The sequence below is a fragment of the Canis lupus genome, chromosome 37, assembly GCF_048164855.1.
Source record: "Canis lupus baileyi chromosome 37, mCanLup2.hap1, whole genome shotgun sequence".
In the NCBI taxonomy this organism is placed as follows: domain Eukaryota; kingdom Metazoa; phylum Chordata; class Mammalia; order Carnivora; family Canidae; genus Canis; species Canis lupus.
In genome coordinates, this window is record NC_132874.1 from 15,634,263 (window position 1) to 15,651,999 (window position 17,737).

At 43.0% G+C, this 17,737-nt stretch overlaps 1 protein-coding gene across 2 annotated transcripts in view; it reads left to right on the forward strand.

Moving 5' to 3' along the window:
• Positions 1-17,737, forward strand: part of NEDD9 (neural precursor cell expressed, developmentally down-regulated 9) — a 183,598-nt gene that overhangs the window by 141,555 nt on the left and 24,306 nt on the right. For both annotated transcript variants that reach the window (XM_072813901.1, XM_072813900.1), the window contains one exon: positions 12,787-13,233. In XM_072813901.1, the coding sequence (XP_072670002.1) occupies positions 12,787-13,233 (447 nt within the window). The remainder of the gene's footprint in view (positions 1-12,786; positions 13,234-17,737) is intronic.

The window sequence follows — 17,737 nt, forward strand, 5'->3', positions numbered from 1 at the left end:
CTATCTTCCCAAAGAATCTTCATTTTAAGAGAAATGGCCTTGCTGATGACCCCTGCCACCGTCCACCAGATAGAGTGAATCTTTTAGGAGGTAGCTCTAGTAGACCATGAGATCCAGGTGAATTGAGGCATATGCTTTGAGGAAGATGGAACAGGCATTCCAGAAAATATGCTGAGTTGTGACAGTGTGTGACAGTGATTTTTTCATGTCTGAACGGGGGCTGGGGCAGCTGATCATGGAGATACTAAAATTGCCAGTCAAGTGTCTTCACATAATCTGCCTGTTTTCAAATACCTCCTCCCCAACCCTGAATGGTGCTAAATAGTGTTTTAGGAAGCGATTCAGGAACCTTATTCAAAGGTGGGGTCCATCCCCATGGAGGGAGGTGTCTCATCTCTCATGGTGTGTATGATGCAAATGAGAATTCCTCCCAATATTTCTAATATGTCAAGGTCATACTTACATCACCAGAAATAAAGACTGAGCCACCATGAATACATAAAAGTGCAAGCATTGCACAAAAATGTTTGATAGGATCTTTTGAATTGAAGTTTAATTCCTTTCTTTAGTCTGTATGTGTGTGTGTGTGTGTGTGTGTGTGTGTGTAAGTATGTGTATAAGTGTGTTTCGGGGGGAGTTATTTGGGAGGCTCAATAGAAAGCTGTAGCAACCAAAATGTACATAAGGTTAAGATTTAAACCAGATCTTTCTATTTATTAAAGCAATATGTATTTAGACAGAATGATGTGCCCTTCATATTTTTTCGATTTTTTTTTTTTTTTAGCTATGTGGTAACCATATGCTCCTTTATGAATTAGCCTTAATCTCATTGATTTGTAGTAGTCAGTTCATTATTGTTAACTTAGCACCTCACTCCCACAGGGTATGTGGCTAACTCAGGACTCATCTAGGCTTCTCTGTCACCAAGCCCTGTGCTCTACTAAAAGAATGAGCTGGAATTCACTGCCCTCCCCTTCAGCAGCCAATAACCATAACACGGGGAAGCCAGGAAAGTCGACTTCTAGACACTCCGGTCTTTTTGGTGTTCAGTCTTTAGCGTCTAGCAGGACATGTCAGTAACCTGTTGGTGAATTTTTTTTTTGTTTTCTGGGTTACCAATCATTTGTGGTTTGAGTCTGAGTTTGGCAGGAAATGGGTTAGTGGACCAGCAGTATTGCATTTCTATCACAACAGCATTGGCATAGCAAAATTGTGAAGACCTCTCTCCCTTGAATGGTCCAGTCAGCTCAACAGCACTCTTTCTCTTAACCCCACTCACTGGGAAGCTAGGCTTCTAGACAATCCCACAAATGCCCAGATGGCCTTGAAATAGATCTCATTTCCTAATAAAAATCATCTTGTCGATCAGAGACTTTTATCAATACCTATCTTTCTTTTCTCCCGAATCCTAAAGTCAACCAAGGCAGACCCATTAGCAAGATACATACTTGCATGCCTATCATTTATTTTTAGCTTAAAAAATAAGTAAATAATTTCTGTGGATACGCATCCATGTTTCCCAACCCAACAATAGAACATATGGTCTGATAAATGGATACTTAAAACTGGGACTCTTAAAAAGTTCAGGAACACATGGCCACTCTAGACAGTCAACATAAGCTGCTCCAAAGATCAACTGTGGAAGGCATTATCCTTTTTCCGTTGTGTCAGCCTTTTGACAGGTAATTATCTAAGAAGTGCTTTTTTTAAAAGTGAATTCAGGTAAAATTTTCATATAAAGTCATAAATAATATTTACTTGTAAGTTCTTGGGGGCTCCTGAGTGGCTCAGTGGGTTAAGCGTCTGCCTTTGGCTCAGGTCATGATCACAGTGTCCTGGGATCAAGCCCTGCATTGGGTTCCCTGCTCAGTGGGGAGTCTGCTCATCCCTCTCCCTCTGCTTGCTGCTCCCACTGCTTGTGCGCTTCCTCTCTCTCTCTCTCTCTCTCATAATTAAATAAGTAAAATTTTAAAAAAATAAATAATTAGTTGTTACTTTTCTTTCTCCTTGCAGAAATAGGCATCTCTAGAGATGAAGGAAAGGCCTTGTTTTGAAATAAGGGCTTGTGCAGAGAACACCTGAGAGCGTGAAGCGGTGAGGGAGGTTGTATTTCAATTGTTCCTGCTTTAAACTCGGTGGGGCGGCTCTGTGCCTCATGGCCTGCAGCGGCTGCATCAAGCCTCCTGCCTCCCTTATTAAGATCTTAATTACAGACACAGCTTACTTCATGGCTGCAGGGAAAGAATTTAGTTTCTCTGAACTGTGTCTGTTTTTTGGTGTGGCAGGTGTAATCATGATGAGATCATTTCTGGTTTGTTTTCTTTTCCTGAAGGAATTTTTTTTTCCAAGGGAGGGGGAGTACAGTTCTTAAGGCACAATTTCATGAGCTCATAATAGTGCAGTAATAATGACTGTGCTTTGATTTTATAGAGACCCTTTCTTCTGAAGAAATCAGACTGTTCTGCATATATAATTTCATGACTTCTCATAATATTATAAAGAACGTGTTCATTATCCCCATTTTGCAGGTGGAGAAACAGAGGCACAAAAGGATTTCTTTGCCATTAATCTTACAATATGAGGACTGAGGCTAGATCCCATTAATTCAGCGAGTGTCCATTCCTCTCTCCAGGGTTCTCCACTCAGCACGGAGGACTTTTAGAGCTGATCTTTTCTTTTTTTTCTTTTTTTCTTTTTTTCTTTTTTTCTTTTTTTCTTTTTTTCTTTTTTTAATGATGGAAGACTGGCCTGTGCTTTGCAGGATGTCTAACAGCATCTGGCCTCTACCCACCGGCTGCCAGCAATACGCATGCATGTAACGTGACAACCAAAAATGTTTCCAAACTTTGCCAAGTCCCCAAATCGCCCCTAGTTAAGAATCACTGGTCTAATCTCCCCTATTTCTTTTTTGGTTAAATAAAAAATTGCCTCATTGGTTCCATGTGACAGAAGCACAAAAATACAACCATAGAGCTGTTGGCCATAATTGTACCATACTGATGTGTACTACATGTCACAAGTCCTCAGCAAGGGGAAACTTCCTCTTACGTATATAGCCCCAATGTGTTCAAATGAATGCCACAAAGTACTAAGAAGCATGAGGTCGCAGGCCACCTGTAAAACCATCAGACTGTTTCTAAGGCAACCTTAGTTCTCTGAAGCCTTCCTCTGTCGTGTGTGTGCTCATGTACGTGCACTTGTGTGCATGTGTAATGGACCTATACTATTTTATATCAACATACAAAATAATGGAACATGCATTAGAGTGGAACTTTGAAGAAATCCATTTAATTCTTATAGACTGGTATAGAATACATACATGTAGGAGTTTGTCTCTGTCTCTCTACCCTACCTAGCCACTGAACAACTTCATTTAGAGGTTCTCTTCTGTTCCTTGTGCTCCTGCCATGTTTCCTCCCTCTTCTAGCTGAGAAGCTACAGCATCTGAAGCTTCTTTCTTGAGATCTGTCTGCAGGTGCCAGGCTGCTGGCATATGGTTGTAGAAACCCTTTCAGCCAATGGTGTGTTTTGAAAAACTCAAGTAAAGTGGGATAATAACAATCAGACAGCAAGCCTAGGTGATGTCTGAAAGACTGTGGGGGGCAACCAAGGTATGTCAGCTGGGTCTGGCTGGGGGGCAGGCCGAGGTTGCTAGTGTGTGTACGTACTGGTGTTGATGGGTGTAGATATTACTTCGTACCTTGAGAGCTGCATACCTTGATGCAGGAAGAGAAGATATGCAAGAATGTAAAAACATAGGAAGATCTTTCCCTTCCTTCAAATACTTTATTAGATGTTATAACTTTCGGGTTTTGACTTTTGAGAAATGATGCTGTTTTTGGAAATAAACTGTAATATAGTGGGCTGGCGTCTCCTACTCCTTCATAACTTAATTCTCATTTCACTTCCCTGAGTACCTGGATGTTGGAGGGATTTGTCTAGACAGGCAGATAGATGTGATCCAGTGCCAACACTGTCATGTTGGCTGAAATCCAGTTGGTTGTTTCATTGTTAATAAAACCTATCTTTTGGGTGAGTGGGTGTCAGGCCTTCATCATTATATGGCGCCTGTCAGATTTATCTAGGGACAGAACCCTGAAAAGAGTTTGTGCCTGCCCCATGGTTTTGATCTTTTGCCAACACACTATACTTAAATCTATCAAAACCAGGCAACCCAGGACAAATGCTTATAAATTCCAAGGCTTAATAGCAACAGTACTAAATTCTAAGACGGAGAGGTTCTCAGGAAGCACATCCTGGTCCAGTGGAAAAAATCCTAGATTAAGAGGGGAACCAGATGCTAGTTCTGGCTCTGCTGCTAATCTAATAGATGACCCTCGGGGCTGTAAAACAAGATTGGGTTAGAATGATCTCTAGAATCCCTTCTTAGTCTAAAACGCTAGTCTAATTGGTTTTGGTCAAGCTATAGGTGACCACTGGTTCTAATACATAGAAACCATGGTGTTCTTCTGCCTTCTTTAAGACCCTCAGGAGGTGCTTTAAAAAATCTCAAAGACCACAGAGGAGTGGAAGATTGAACTCCTGAAGGACCATCAGACTTGTTAGGAAATGCTACCTTCTCACTACTGTCAGGATTCAAATTCATTCTCCACAACTGGCCAAGAAATAATAGAAGTTGACTATGACGTCACACACACATGCACGCGTGCCTCCCTAACAACCCCTTTTGTATTTTTTTTTTTAGATGAAACAAAGGATTTGCTCTAGGCTTTTGTTGGTTTCATGGTAAACAGATCTCATCGTATGGATGTTCTTATCCTGCATCAAGCTTAAATCAAGGGAGAATAGGTGGCATTAACTCTAATGCAGAGAAGGAAGGAAAGCCAGCATTTTGAAGGAACACTTATTTAACCTCACATCCATGCTGTCCATATGAGATGACCAAATCTGGCCAGATGGAAGATTCTTTCAGATGTCCTAATACTCAAATTGGCCAAGAGCCTCAGCTCTTCTCACCCACTCCCAATAGGTATTGATACTCTGGCACATGAACCACCAAAATAATTCAGGGTTCTAAATGATGCCTCATCAAACAGGGATAGGCCAATAATGGAAGAGATGTTAAGATTCCCAAATCTCAGTGCCTTGGGTTGACCACACACAGGGTACAGCCTCACAGTGCCTGTCAGGGCTGCTGTGTGTCAGAGTACCTTTGGGAGACAAGTGCCTAATGCAAAATTTCTTAAAGCATCTTCCATTTAGAAATGCTCAAAAGAGAATACAATGGGTAAAGTTCACAAGGCTAGAAAATCTAAGAAAAAGTCTGGACTTGGGGCAGAGTGAATGGATATGAATATTAAGAAGGTCCAAGATACTCTTGTAAGCTTTGTGACCACCATAGGGGTTGAGAAACACTTTCCAATAAATGAAAATCATTGGCTGAAGTGTGGTCTTGGTGCCAGAGAAATCTTTGTGGCACACATTGGACACCCCTCACAGGATATCAGAAGTATGACTAGGGAAGTTCTCCTGCTGCCTTTCCATGGCTAGTTCAGATCACCTAAAGATTACTGAGAAAAAAAAACCCTGGAAATGATATGTATTCTATCTTCTGACTCCTGAACTTTCTTCAAAACCTCACGTCCCCTACTTAATATAACCTCCAGAGGATTTAACTCTAAAAATTCAACAGTCCAAGCATCCAATGAAAAGACCCAGGTGTAGACCCAGTATTCCAAGAACAAAAATCCAGACACTTGTAGATATTCATGTTTTCTGATTCTTACCTTCCTTGCGGAAATCCCACATTTCCCTATAACCTAAAGGTGATGGTGGGGTGAAGCCAAAGTGGTTTGATTACCCTCAGACCAAAGCTGATTGTTTGTCAGCAGGCACGAAAGCCTTTTTTTCTCTTCCCCAGTGTGTCCTGAGACTGACCTTCGTGATGCTCATTCCTTAGCTACTTCCTTTAGGAGTAATTTCCTCGATAATAGCCATTTCCTTCTTTACTGTGTCTTTTTCTCAGGATCTGTCCACTGTGTGTGCGTGTGTGTATGCATGTGTGCATGCATGCGAGTGCATGTACCCCACCAGAGTTCAGGGCAGTTGGGTACAGGCAAGTCATGTGGTTGAGAATGTGGCAGTCCCAAGGTCTTGGCAGAGCTCCTCCATGATAAATATAGAATGAAGTAAAAATAATAAGAGGAAGTCGGGCCTTTGATGATGCTATCAATCCTGGTGGGGTGACACATCAGCCATTGTGTCTCATTTCTCTTCAAAGACCAGCATGAATGGTCATGGAAATTATACGTCACACCTCTCTGTATTTGGAATAGCATAGAGTTTCCCTGGCAGTGGGAGTAATAAGCTTTCTTGACATTGGCAGGGAAGAGTGGGTGACGGTGTGGAAGCTGTCATATGACCTAGAGCTCTCTGCACCCAGTGATCTGGCTAGTTGTATGGTATTTGATTCCCACTCCTCAGCATAGCTGAACCCGGAAGAGCAGAACCCAACATCTTGGCAAGGCATGAATGGTGCCCAGTTACCTGCTGCCGGATGGAGGGAGAGAAAACTCTTCCAGGGATGATTATATTTAATCTGGCTGGGACAGTCAGCTCCTCCTAGCCTTCCTGTTTGCTCAGTGGTTGTGGACACCAGATTCAAGCTCCCCATCTGCGTCATTATCCTGTTTAATAGAGAGGGGCGGGCACTTTCCTGCTTGCCATCTCCCACATTCTCTGGCTGTGAGGTCTGGCCATGCCATTTATCTTTCTGGTTCCGTTAGCTGATCTTCCCATGTCCATCTGAAAACTTTTACCAAATATCTTGCTGACGTCTCTAGAAAACAATTTCAAATCACCTTCTCTGTAGAGAGCCAGGAAATCAGAGTCCAGAATCCATTGTAAATTAGCAAACATATAATGATGCGCATTTTGCTTCAGACGCTGGAAAGTTCTGGAAATGCGTAAGGACTAGGCCAGCCTCCCTGAACTTCAGGAATTCACGGTCTTGAAAGGGATATTACAAGTCACACTGTAAGAAATACTATTCCAGGGGCAGCCCGGGTGGCTCAGCGGTTTAGCGCCGCTGTCGGCTCAGGGCGTGATCCTGGAGACCTGGGATCGAGTCCCACGTCGGGCTCCCTGCATGGAGCCTGCTTCTCCCTCTGCCTGTGTCTCTGCCTCTCTCTCTGTGTCTCTCATGAATAAATAAATAAAATCTTAAAAAAAATAAATAAATACTATTCTAGAGAACTGGAAGGGGAAAGCATCAGATAGGATTGGAAAGATAACTCTTCTGGGTAGGGGGAGGATAGATTTTGAGGTGCGAGAAAGTGAATGCAGGAAAACCAGTTGAGAAGCAATTGTCAGCCTCCCAATACCAGGTTGTTGAAGGTCTGAACTAGGAGAGGCAGTGAAGAGGAAGACGGGGGCCAAGCTGATCGGCTTCCAGATTGTGAAGAGACTCAGCAAACCTCCAAGGCTCCTATCTTGGGCAGCTGCATGTGTGCTCTTAACTATGAGAGAGAAAGCAGGAGAAAGGGCGTTTTGCACTTGTTGAGTTAGAGGTGAGGATACCTATTAGCCAGTTGGAGATTTGGGACGGGAGTGCAGAAGTGTCTAGGCTGGAGCTATGGATCTGTTATCTGGGTGGGGTGGGTTTTTTTTTTTCCTTTTTTGAGTTTTTATTTAAATTCTAGTTAGTTAATATACAGTGTAATATTAGTTTCAGGTGTAGAGTTTAGTGATTCAGCACTTCCATACATCACTTAGTGCTCATCACAACAAGTGCCCTCCTTCATCCCTATCACCCATTTTACCCATCCCTCCTCTCACCTCCCCTCTGGTGACCATCAGTTTGCTCTCTTGGGTTAAGAGTCTGTTTCTTGGTTTGCCTCTCTCTATTTCCTCCACTATGTTCATCTGTTTTGTTTCTTAAATTCCACATATTAGGGAAATCATATGGTATTTATCTTTCTCTGACTCATCTTGCTTAGTATAATATGCTCGAGCTCCATCCATGTTGTTGCAAATGGCAAGATTTCATTCTTTTTGATAGCTGAGTAATACTCCATTGTGTATATAGATATAGATAGATATAGATATAGATATAGATAATCTACCACATATATATGTTTTATATACCACATCTTCTTTATCCATTTATCATCAGTGGATGAACATTTGGGCTCTTTCCATAATTTGCCTATGGTAGATAATGTAGCTATAAACATCAGAGCACATGTATCTCTACTTATGAAACCAATAATACATGATATATTAATTAATTGAATTTAAATACAATTTAAATACAATTTTAAAAATAATACCAATTTGAAGGGTTATCTGTGTGTTTCAATACCATTGGTACGGATGAGGTTTCCTCTAGAGACTGAGCATGTAAAGAGCAAAGAACGAAGGAGGGGTCCCTTTTGAAACATGATTAGTCCATGAAGAAGAAGGTAGATAGATGAGTGGTCATGAGAACAGAGGGAAGAAACCAGAAGTGGAATCATGGAAGCCAAACGAGAGCTTCAAGAAAGACTGGGGTGGGAATCGATGCTAGAGGCTGCTGTTATTAGGGTTCCCTCAATAGGATTTATAACTCTAAATGCTGATTTCCAATCCTTTTTTTTTTTTTTTTTTTTTTTGATTTCCAATCCTAATTAGAACCACAGCTTTGGTAGCTGTGCATTTGCATTTGACTTTGTTAAAAGTGTCCCCATTCCGGAGTTGGAGACCAGAGACCTGAATTTGTGTCCCAGTTCTGTGACCTTCTTGCCAGGTGGCTTGGCAAATCATTAACATCTTGAGCCTCGTTTGTTCTCATTTGTAAGGTGAAGGAGCTGGAGTGTAATTGTTTGAAGTTCCTTAGGCTTTCAACTTCTGTGCCCCAACTGTTCTGGCACTTAGCCAAGCCCTAGCTACATTTCTAACTGCCACCCTCCCGAGGCTAACCATCCAACTGGCGATAGAATGACATAGCTCTCTTATCTCTCCTGGATTTGTTTCTGTGTTGACCTTTCCTGCCCTAGAGATAAATATCCTGGGGTGGGTGGGAGAAAGAGGAGATCTTGAATAGACAAACTGCCTCTCCTGGGTTTTTCTAAGATGTTCAGATAATCACCCTTCTGACTTGGTGGCTTTAAGGCATCACACTTCCCACCCTGAATGAGAAGGTCCCTCCACCTTCTTTCTACCCAATTAACCCTTGATCTGCCTATAAAGTAGGTGCACTTTTGACTGAGACGGTTTGTGTTCTGGCTGACGTTCATTTTGCTGTTATCTTCTCAAATGAACTCTAGCCCCCAAAGCACCAAGTGTTTTCAGAAGCCAAGCTCCTCACCCAGTTTTTTCCCCCACTTTCTGATAGCTTGGACTCTGCTGGAATCTGAAGAGATATATCCATAATTCATTCAGTAATAATCAGAGCAGTGATAATAATAATATTTTGTCTCGGTCTCTTGAGGCCAGTTGATAGCTTCATATTTGCTGTTTGTAAGCAAATATTCCACAAGGGGTTGCAGTGACCATGACTCGTTATTAATTCAGAGAAATACTGCAAGATACAGTTCTCCTGATATGTAATTGAAAGCAAGAGAAATATCAGCTGTGTATAAATATATGGATATATATATATATATATAAATTCTAGCATAACTAACCCAACCCTTGTTGAGCACTGACAGGAGGCTGAGTGAGGAGGGAGCCCAAGGCCAAAATGCCATCCAGCAAACTAAATAAATTGTCACAATAGCTTCCTGAGCCCTCCAGCAGTGTTAAGGTACTTGAGTTGGATTAACTCAGCTCATCCTCACAGCACACCCATGAAGTAGGCGCCATAGGTACTGTTACCCTCACTCCCATTTTACAGATGAGGAAGTTAAGGCACAAAGGGAAATAATCTATTTATTCTATAGATACGACAAGAATTGTCATTTTCAGAACTTCCCTATATAATGGAGTTGAGCCCAGTTGGGAAGACATTGTGTAGTTGAGCTAATAAGCTGGCTTAGAGTTCTAGAAAGAGATCTGAACCAAGAGACCATAGTTCTGTTCTCATCTCTGACACCAAAATTGTGGCTTTGAGCAAAAGATAAACTGGCCTCCCCAGACCTGTTTCTTTATCTATAAAACAGAGAGGTTGGGTCCAGTTCTCTAAAGGTCTCTGGAACTGCATGCATGTAACCTTCCATATGGGAGAGTAATGGGTGTGTGTAGATATGTGTAGATGCTGACTCTCTGGAGCTTGCACCAATATTAAGTAACTCACTCCTGTTCAGCCAAGGCTGTAAATATCTGTCATTATGTGAGGTGTCAGGCTAGCACTGGGGGGTGCATGCCACCAATGGTCATGCTAAACTCTCTTCCTAAATCCTCTCATTTCTCAGGGCAGCAGGGAAGACTGATGGGGAGTCATGGACAACCAGTCAGGAGGACTCACCCAGGGTTTCTCTGTTAGCGAGGACAACAGTCTCTGAAAGTTTTCCCAGAGAACCAGGTCTTGAGGCACATCTGAAACATTAGCATGCTGCTAACCAGGTGGTGGGAAGGTCACTGGGATGGGAGACAAAGAACATCCAGAACAACTCTCACATGGGGATTTCTATCTGCCTCTAATCAAGCACGGCCCAGCGCTCCAGTGCTTGGAGTCCCATGGCAGTGACCCAACTCCACATGCCTTGAGCTTATTTATGCTGATTAGGTCCATAGTCCCTTGCCTTTCTGCTGTTTTCTGTTTCTTTGCTTTCTTTGTAGCCCCTACAGTCGTCCAGCGACCCACCCCCAGCTTCCATAGAACGGATCCTGACTCTCTTACTTCTGATTTCATCTCGAGGCTTTCTTACCAGCCATTCCCAATCATGGTATGGGCCCCAGCAAAAGGGATAGAGACCATAGTGCTCAACTCTCTCCCTCCTCTATCATCACAATACAACTCTTCTTGAGTGGAGTGATCTCCATCAGATTATTTTGGTACAAAGGCCCAGAACCTTGTCGTCCGTAACTGACTTTTCTTTTAAGTTACAGAACACTCAAGAGATGGAAGAAGAGAAACAGATTTTAGGATTATGACACATTCTTAAGTGGTTCCTCAAGACAGGATAGTATGCTGCATGATTTTATCTTTGTGTATGTGAGTTTCTGTTAGGAAAAAATCCCAAAGCTTCCTAGCATATAAATACTAAGTAAAACTTTCACTCAGAACACAAATCCCTCAGTTTCCCATGAGCTTCCCTGTCTACATTGCAGACTTCTTGGATCCCCAAACTGTAACCAATAAGAACTTCAGCCTTATTCTTCAAAAGCATCATCTGGGTACTGACCTCTTTTTTATTAGGTTAAGTAGTAACACTAAGAGGATTAACAGTAAAAGTAGGACCTCCTCCCAGGTACTGATGAGAAGGGAACTGCTTACATAATGCAGCCCCCAACCCCAACCCCCACTCCAGAGGGGAGACCCAGCACACAGCACAAGACTGTGGTTATGGGGCATAGTACAGGGGGAGATGATTAATGTATGTCAGTTCTAAAGGAATGAGAAGCACGGGGCTGGAAGATCAAGTCCACGTTTCTAGAGAAGCAAACAGGGGGCAGAAGTCCAAACAACAACTGCCAAAAATTCCACGAATATGTAAAGTCCCAAACATGTTCCACCCAATAGGCAGTCCCTCCTCCCACAAATGATCAGCATCCCGGTGACTCAGGTGCATCCAGACACTTTCGTGAAGCACCGAAGAGATCACTTTTAGTTTTCCAAGTGCCTGTGATGAATTTACAGCGTCCCGGCTCCTCTGTGTGCTGGGAAGGAGCAGGCATGTGGTGATGGCTGCCATCGTACCGCGAAACATGACTAACGCCAAGAAATGAAGTCTTCGGAGCCTTTGAAAGGCGTCCAAGAATGTCAGCACATACCGCTTGCCCACTCTCTGCTGAATGCCTACTTGGGCTGTCTGCTTAGTACTGAATGTGCCAGACAGGCCTTCATACAAAGGGGGAGAGTGTTTGGGGCCCCTGAAAGGGGGAGGCAGAGCCTTTCTGATGTGAATGGAGAGATTCAAGAAGTGGGGGGAAGAGGTGGCAGGGGGCGGGGGGGGGGGGGGGCTTCAGGAAAGGTATGAATAAAAGACCAAAAAAGGAAAGAGGTGGCATCTACCTACACGCAGTAAACTCTTCGTAGCCCCCTGCCATCAACTCTGAAGAGAGACTACTGTCACCCTGTGCTCCATGCTTGGTTGTCATGCAAAGAGCACTTGCTTGTGGATTCCCCCTGTATCCACAACTTGATCGACTGGGAATAAGAATTTGGAAGGCCTGCCAAGGCATACATAAGTCGACTTTTGTTTCCACTTTAACACCAAATATAAACGCCATGTGTACCATTTGTCATTTGGGATTGTCTTTGACTCCTCCTGCCTCCGATATATGAAAAGATTGAGAAATGTCTGCTGTGGCACATCTGAATATCTTGGAATGTCTTATTCTTCGAGCTGGCTTGAGGAAAGGAAGAAAAGTGTTCTGTATAGTGAACTCTTTAACAGTGCTACTCATAACTCCTTGGCACGGCATCCCCTGCTAGAGGGAAGAACTCTTGTGGTGTTCGGAGCTTCGCCGAGGAGGCAGTCTGACGTCACTGGTGGCAGGCACAGTACGGACGTATCTGTGTTTTGTCTGCGTCCATCTGTTTTTCTCCTTACAGGCTATTGTTCACATTTGTTCTTCTCCCCCTTCCAGGAAGTGTGCTTCTCCAGAAGAGCACGGGCTTTAGGTGTTTAAAGGACTGAGCTAGCATTCTAACACCATTTCCCTCTGTTCTCTTCTTCCTAGAATCTTATGGCAAGGGCCTTATACGACAATGTCCCAGAGTGTGCTGAGGAATTGGCCTTTCGCAAGGGAGATATCCTGACTGTCATAGAGCAGAACACAGGAGGACTGGAAGGATGGTGGCTCTGCTCCTTACATGGTCGACAAGGCATCGTCCCAGGCAACCGGGTGAAGCTTCTGATTGGCCCCATTCAAGAGACCCCCTCCGGTCAGGACCAGCCTACTTCAGGACTAATGCATCAGACCTTTGGCCAACAGAAGCTCTATCAAGTGCCAAACCCACACAGTGCCCCTCGAGATACGATCTACCAAGTTCCACCTTCCTACCAACATCAGGGAATTTACCAGGTCCCCACTAGCCATGGTATCCAGGAACAAGACGTGTATCAAGTACCACCATCAGTGCAGAGAAGCATTGGGGCGGCTAATGGTCCCCACTTAAGCAAAAAGGTGAGTGAGTGACCAAGATTTCTGTTCCTACTTATTTGTTTCCATTGTACTCAGAGCAATAGAAATGTTCTCAGAACAAGAACTTAAAACTTTCGAGAGGTAAATATATCTTCTAAAGAGTAAGTATAACTAAATACTTGACCTTGAGCATTAGTTTTGCATCATTTTTCCATTCATTGGTCAGCAAAACTTTGTTCCCATGTCATTAGAAGTTCTTGTGTCATTCCAGATCAAACTGGATCATTAAGTTTTTTCCGTCTTTCTGATAGACCTGCTTTTAGACCTAGGTTGTTCTAGACTCAGAAATAGTTTCCCGTCTTTTCTCTTTCCTCCTTGAGTGGTACAAAGCACCAAATTTACACAAATACAATGATGCAGAAAGGACTGTCTTCTCATCAAAAGCTGAATCGTGTCCGCATTGAACTGGCTGCACAAAGAACCCACCAGAGAGCAAAGAAGCTGTTAGTGGGTCATGCCAACCAACTTGTTCTGCAGAGTTGTTAGTTTCAAGGTTGACCCATTTAAAATAATACATGGATACTAGTGAATTTAGAAAGGAGCCATCCTCTTGTCCTTCAACTAATTCCTATAATAATGCTGGAGCCAGTGGGTGAAAATAGTAGAGCTGGAATACTTAGGAAACCATCATGGTAAAAAAAAATTTTTTTTTAAAAGGAAGGATCTCTTCAGCACTTTATGTAATTCCAGATGCCACAACAATTTGACATAAATAGAAGTCTGTTTGTTGAATTAATTTTAAGCATTTCATATATATATACATTTATTTTTAAAAGAGTTTATTATTTTTTAAAGATTTTATTTTTATTAATTCATGAGAGACACAGAGAGAGAGGCAAAGATATAGGCAGAGGGAGAAGCAGGCTTCCTACAGGGACCCTAATGTAGGACTCGATCCCAGGACCCCAAGATCACGACCTGAGCCAAAGGCAGATGCTCAACATTGAGCCACCCAGGTGCCCTTGTTTATTTTTTTTAAGTAATCTCTATACCCAACCTGGGGGCTCGAACTCACAACCCCAGGATCAAGAGTCACATGGTCATGGGATGAGCCAGGCAGGCAGGCAACCCTTTATTTAGTATATTTTTGATGCTTGTGATACAGGGATGAACTAGAGTGAACAAGGATGAACCTTCATGATGCTTCATTGTAGTGGGGAGAGAAGCAGATGCTGTAATGTCAGGTGGAACTGCACACTGGAGAGAAAATAATGTTAGTGAACTACTGGGGTGATAGCCAACACCAGGATCCTGCTTATGTGAGCATTACAAGGGAGGGCTTTCCTATTTCGTTTACCGGCAAATTCCAAGGCTCTACAATGGGTCCTTTGAGGCTTGAGATTAAGAATGGACTGAATTTTCCCACATATGTGAGTGAAACCATATGATGATTGTCCTTCTCTGACTGACTTATTTCACTCAGCATAATACCCTTCACTTCCATCCATGTCAAAGAAATGGTGGATATTCGTCTTTTCTGATGGCTGAGTAATATTCCATTGTATACATAGGCCACATCTTCTTTATCCATTCGTCTGTTGAAGGACATCGTGGCTCCTTCCACAGTTTGGCTATTGTGGACATTGCTGCTATGAGCATTAGGGTGCAGGTGAGGTGGGTGGGGGGATGGGGCAGCTGGGTGATGGGCACTGAGGAGGGCACTTGATGGGATGAGCACTGGGTGTTATACTATATGTTGGCAAATTGAATTTAAATAAATAAAGAAAAAGAATGGACTGATTTAATGGAATAAGAAATAAGGGAAGACGCAGTTAGATAAAAGATGGAGCTTGCTGGCTCTGAGAACACTACATAGGCATGTGCCCTGGCTCAAGAAAATCTAATACAACTGCTGAATTTACAAACCCAAGTCAATTATGCAATAATCTATTCTCATGATAATGGAACTAACTCTCCGTTGGACCAAAAAAGGGGGGAAGGGGGGGAATCACTGATGGATTCCTTAAATAACAAAACCATGAGTGTATTTTCGAATCACCTTTTATACAAAGGTACGAATTACAAAATACTGCTCAAGAGCACCTGTGTTGCATAAGCCAAGGGCATGCCTACGAGGAGAATTCCTCAAGAAGTGGCGACTTGTTTTGCCCTGGACGGTGATCACTGTCTGGAGGCAAAGTGACTCCACCATGACCTTTCAAAGGCCTTCTTACCCCAGGGATTTTAGATTCAAAGGGAAAGCCAAACCCAGCCCCTATCTCCAGAGGGGGGAAAAGAACAGTTGAAAGGTGTAACTATAAATAAATAACTTCTCTCATTCTTACTCCTGGTTGTTTGCACCTTAAAAATAGCTCTCCCTCATCTGAGCTAGTATGAGGCAGACGAGGGAACAGACCAGAACAGGAAATGCTTGGCTGAAAGGTGGTGGGGTCTAAACTTTCATCACAGTTTATTTTGGCAGGAAGGTGACATGTTTTCCTTTTTAGACTCAACCTTTTGAGTTCCAAGTCTGAAAAGTACATCAGACTTCTTCCCGTTTTATTTGCTATAACTGCACGGGAGATTTGCTCCTTGACCCTCCATCCCTTTAAAGGGGAGAGACTAAAAAAATAAAAAATAAAAATAAAATAAAATAAAAAATAAAGGGGAGAGACTTTGGCCATGCCTTCCCTTGGACTGATGTTGGGGTGCACGCTTGCAGTCAACGTTTTGTTTGTTTAATTTTAAAAGCAGTAGAACATTTTGTGTTTACCAAAAGGTAGGTGATTCCTGTAGGAGGAAGCCAACTTCCGAATCAGACCTCCGCCAATGCTTACAGGGGGGTGATTTTACCAGAACTGAGCAGATAATGCCTGCAGTGCCAAGTGTTGAGCTTTTGGGGTTCAAGGTGGTAACACTGGCAGCAAGGATGGGAAGGGCAGGAGGGAATGGTCCTGGCTCCCCCATGCCAAACACCAAGTGTTCTGCAGGATATCCTGACCTCACCTTGAAAGTCATCTGAGTGCCTGTGGTTGCCTAGGCTGTCTGCCTCCATCGTGTCCACTGGGCCTCTGCTGGAACCTCCAGGGGTGTGAGGAAGAAGACCCCTTACTCCCTTTCCTCATCTTCTTTTCTCTCTCCCTTCCTCTCTCTCTCTCTTGCTTGCTCTCACTCTTGCTCTTTCTCTTTCCTCTTTTCTTTCCCTTTTCCCTTCCTTCCTTCTTTCCTTCTCTCCGTCCTTCTTAGTGGAGATGGCTTGGCTGCAAAAAGGTAATTTTAACCTTCTAGATAATAGTTGCTTTAAAAACTATTGTCAACATCTTCCTCTCTGTAGGGACCTTCTCAGTGGGTGAGAATCACACTAATGACTTAATAAGCCCACGCCCCAAGAGTTAATCTCAGTACAAGAATCAATCAGGCAGGCTTTTAGGGTTTTGCTTTTGTTTTTGTTTGGGCTTTGGGCTTTGGGCTTTTTTTTTTTTGAGTTCTTATTGTAGCTGACTTAGTGAATAGCCGTCTACCCATTTTTCTCTTTACTCTCTCATCTGTAAAATGGTGGTGAGCCCACAACTAGACATATCTGGAAGTTTAAGCTACGGTCTGGAAAAGCACTTAAAGAAGAAAAAGAGGAGGAAGTGGATCTTATTCTAAACCATGCAAGTGTGGTTCAGAACTTTAAGAGAACATAAGAATCCTCTGGAGGTGAGCCGAAATGCAGATTTCCAGGCCTTCCCCACCAGAGATTCTAATCCTGGGACTTGGGAATCTGCCCTGGGGTGAGCTCATTGGCTAGTCCTGGGGGAGGTGATCCAGGACTGCATTTTGAGAAACACTGTGAAGTGACCATTATGGGGGGTTGGATATGTTCCAATCTGATTGTGATCTGGGACTTTCCATAGTTAAAGATTCCCTTGATGTTGCTACAGAGTGTGGGCTTCAGGAGTTTTATCCACCACAGTTTTTTCCACGAATGAATCATTTAAGAGAAAAAAAATTCTCCCTTCTATCACTTCAATTTTGCTCTTTGGGAAACTTCAGCCTCTACCCACCTAACACGCCTCTACCCATCCTGACCACATTAAGTGACACGCATCACTTAATACATCAGCAGTTAGAAAAAGAAAGATGATCATATGATCCCCACCCTTTTATAAAACAAGACAGTATGAGTTTTGTGCAAAGAGCATGGACTTTGGGGTTAGGCGGACCCCTGGCTCTCTTCCTTCATAGCTGTCAACCCCTTGGCAAGCTGCTCAACTTCCCTAAGCTATGGTTTCTCCATCTGTAAAATGGGAGCAATCACAACTACCTCTTAGAGTTCTTGTGAGAATGAAATAGAACAACCTACAGAAAAGGACCCAGCCCAGGGCTTAGCATGGCAGGGGCCTAAAAAAAAAAATTAGTTCCTCTCCCTTATTTGTCTTTCCTTTCTCAGAGTTTGTTTTGAATGCCTCAGCCCTGTTTGTGTTTCTGATTGTACACCAAACATGCAAATACTTTACTGCCAACACCTAAGCTGTTCCCTTTGAGCCTGTAGTGCTCTCTC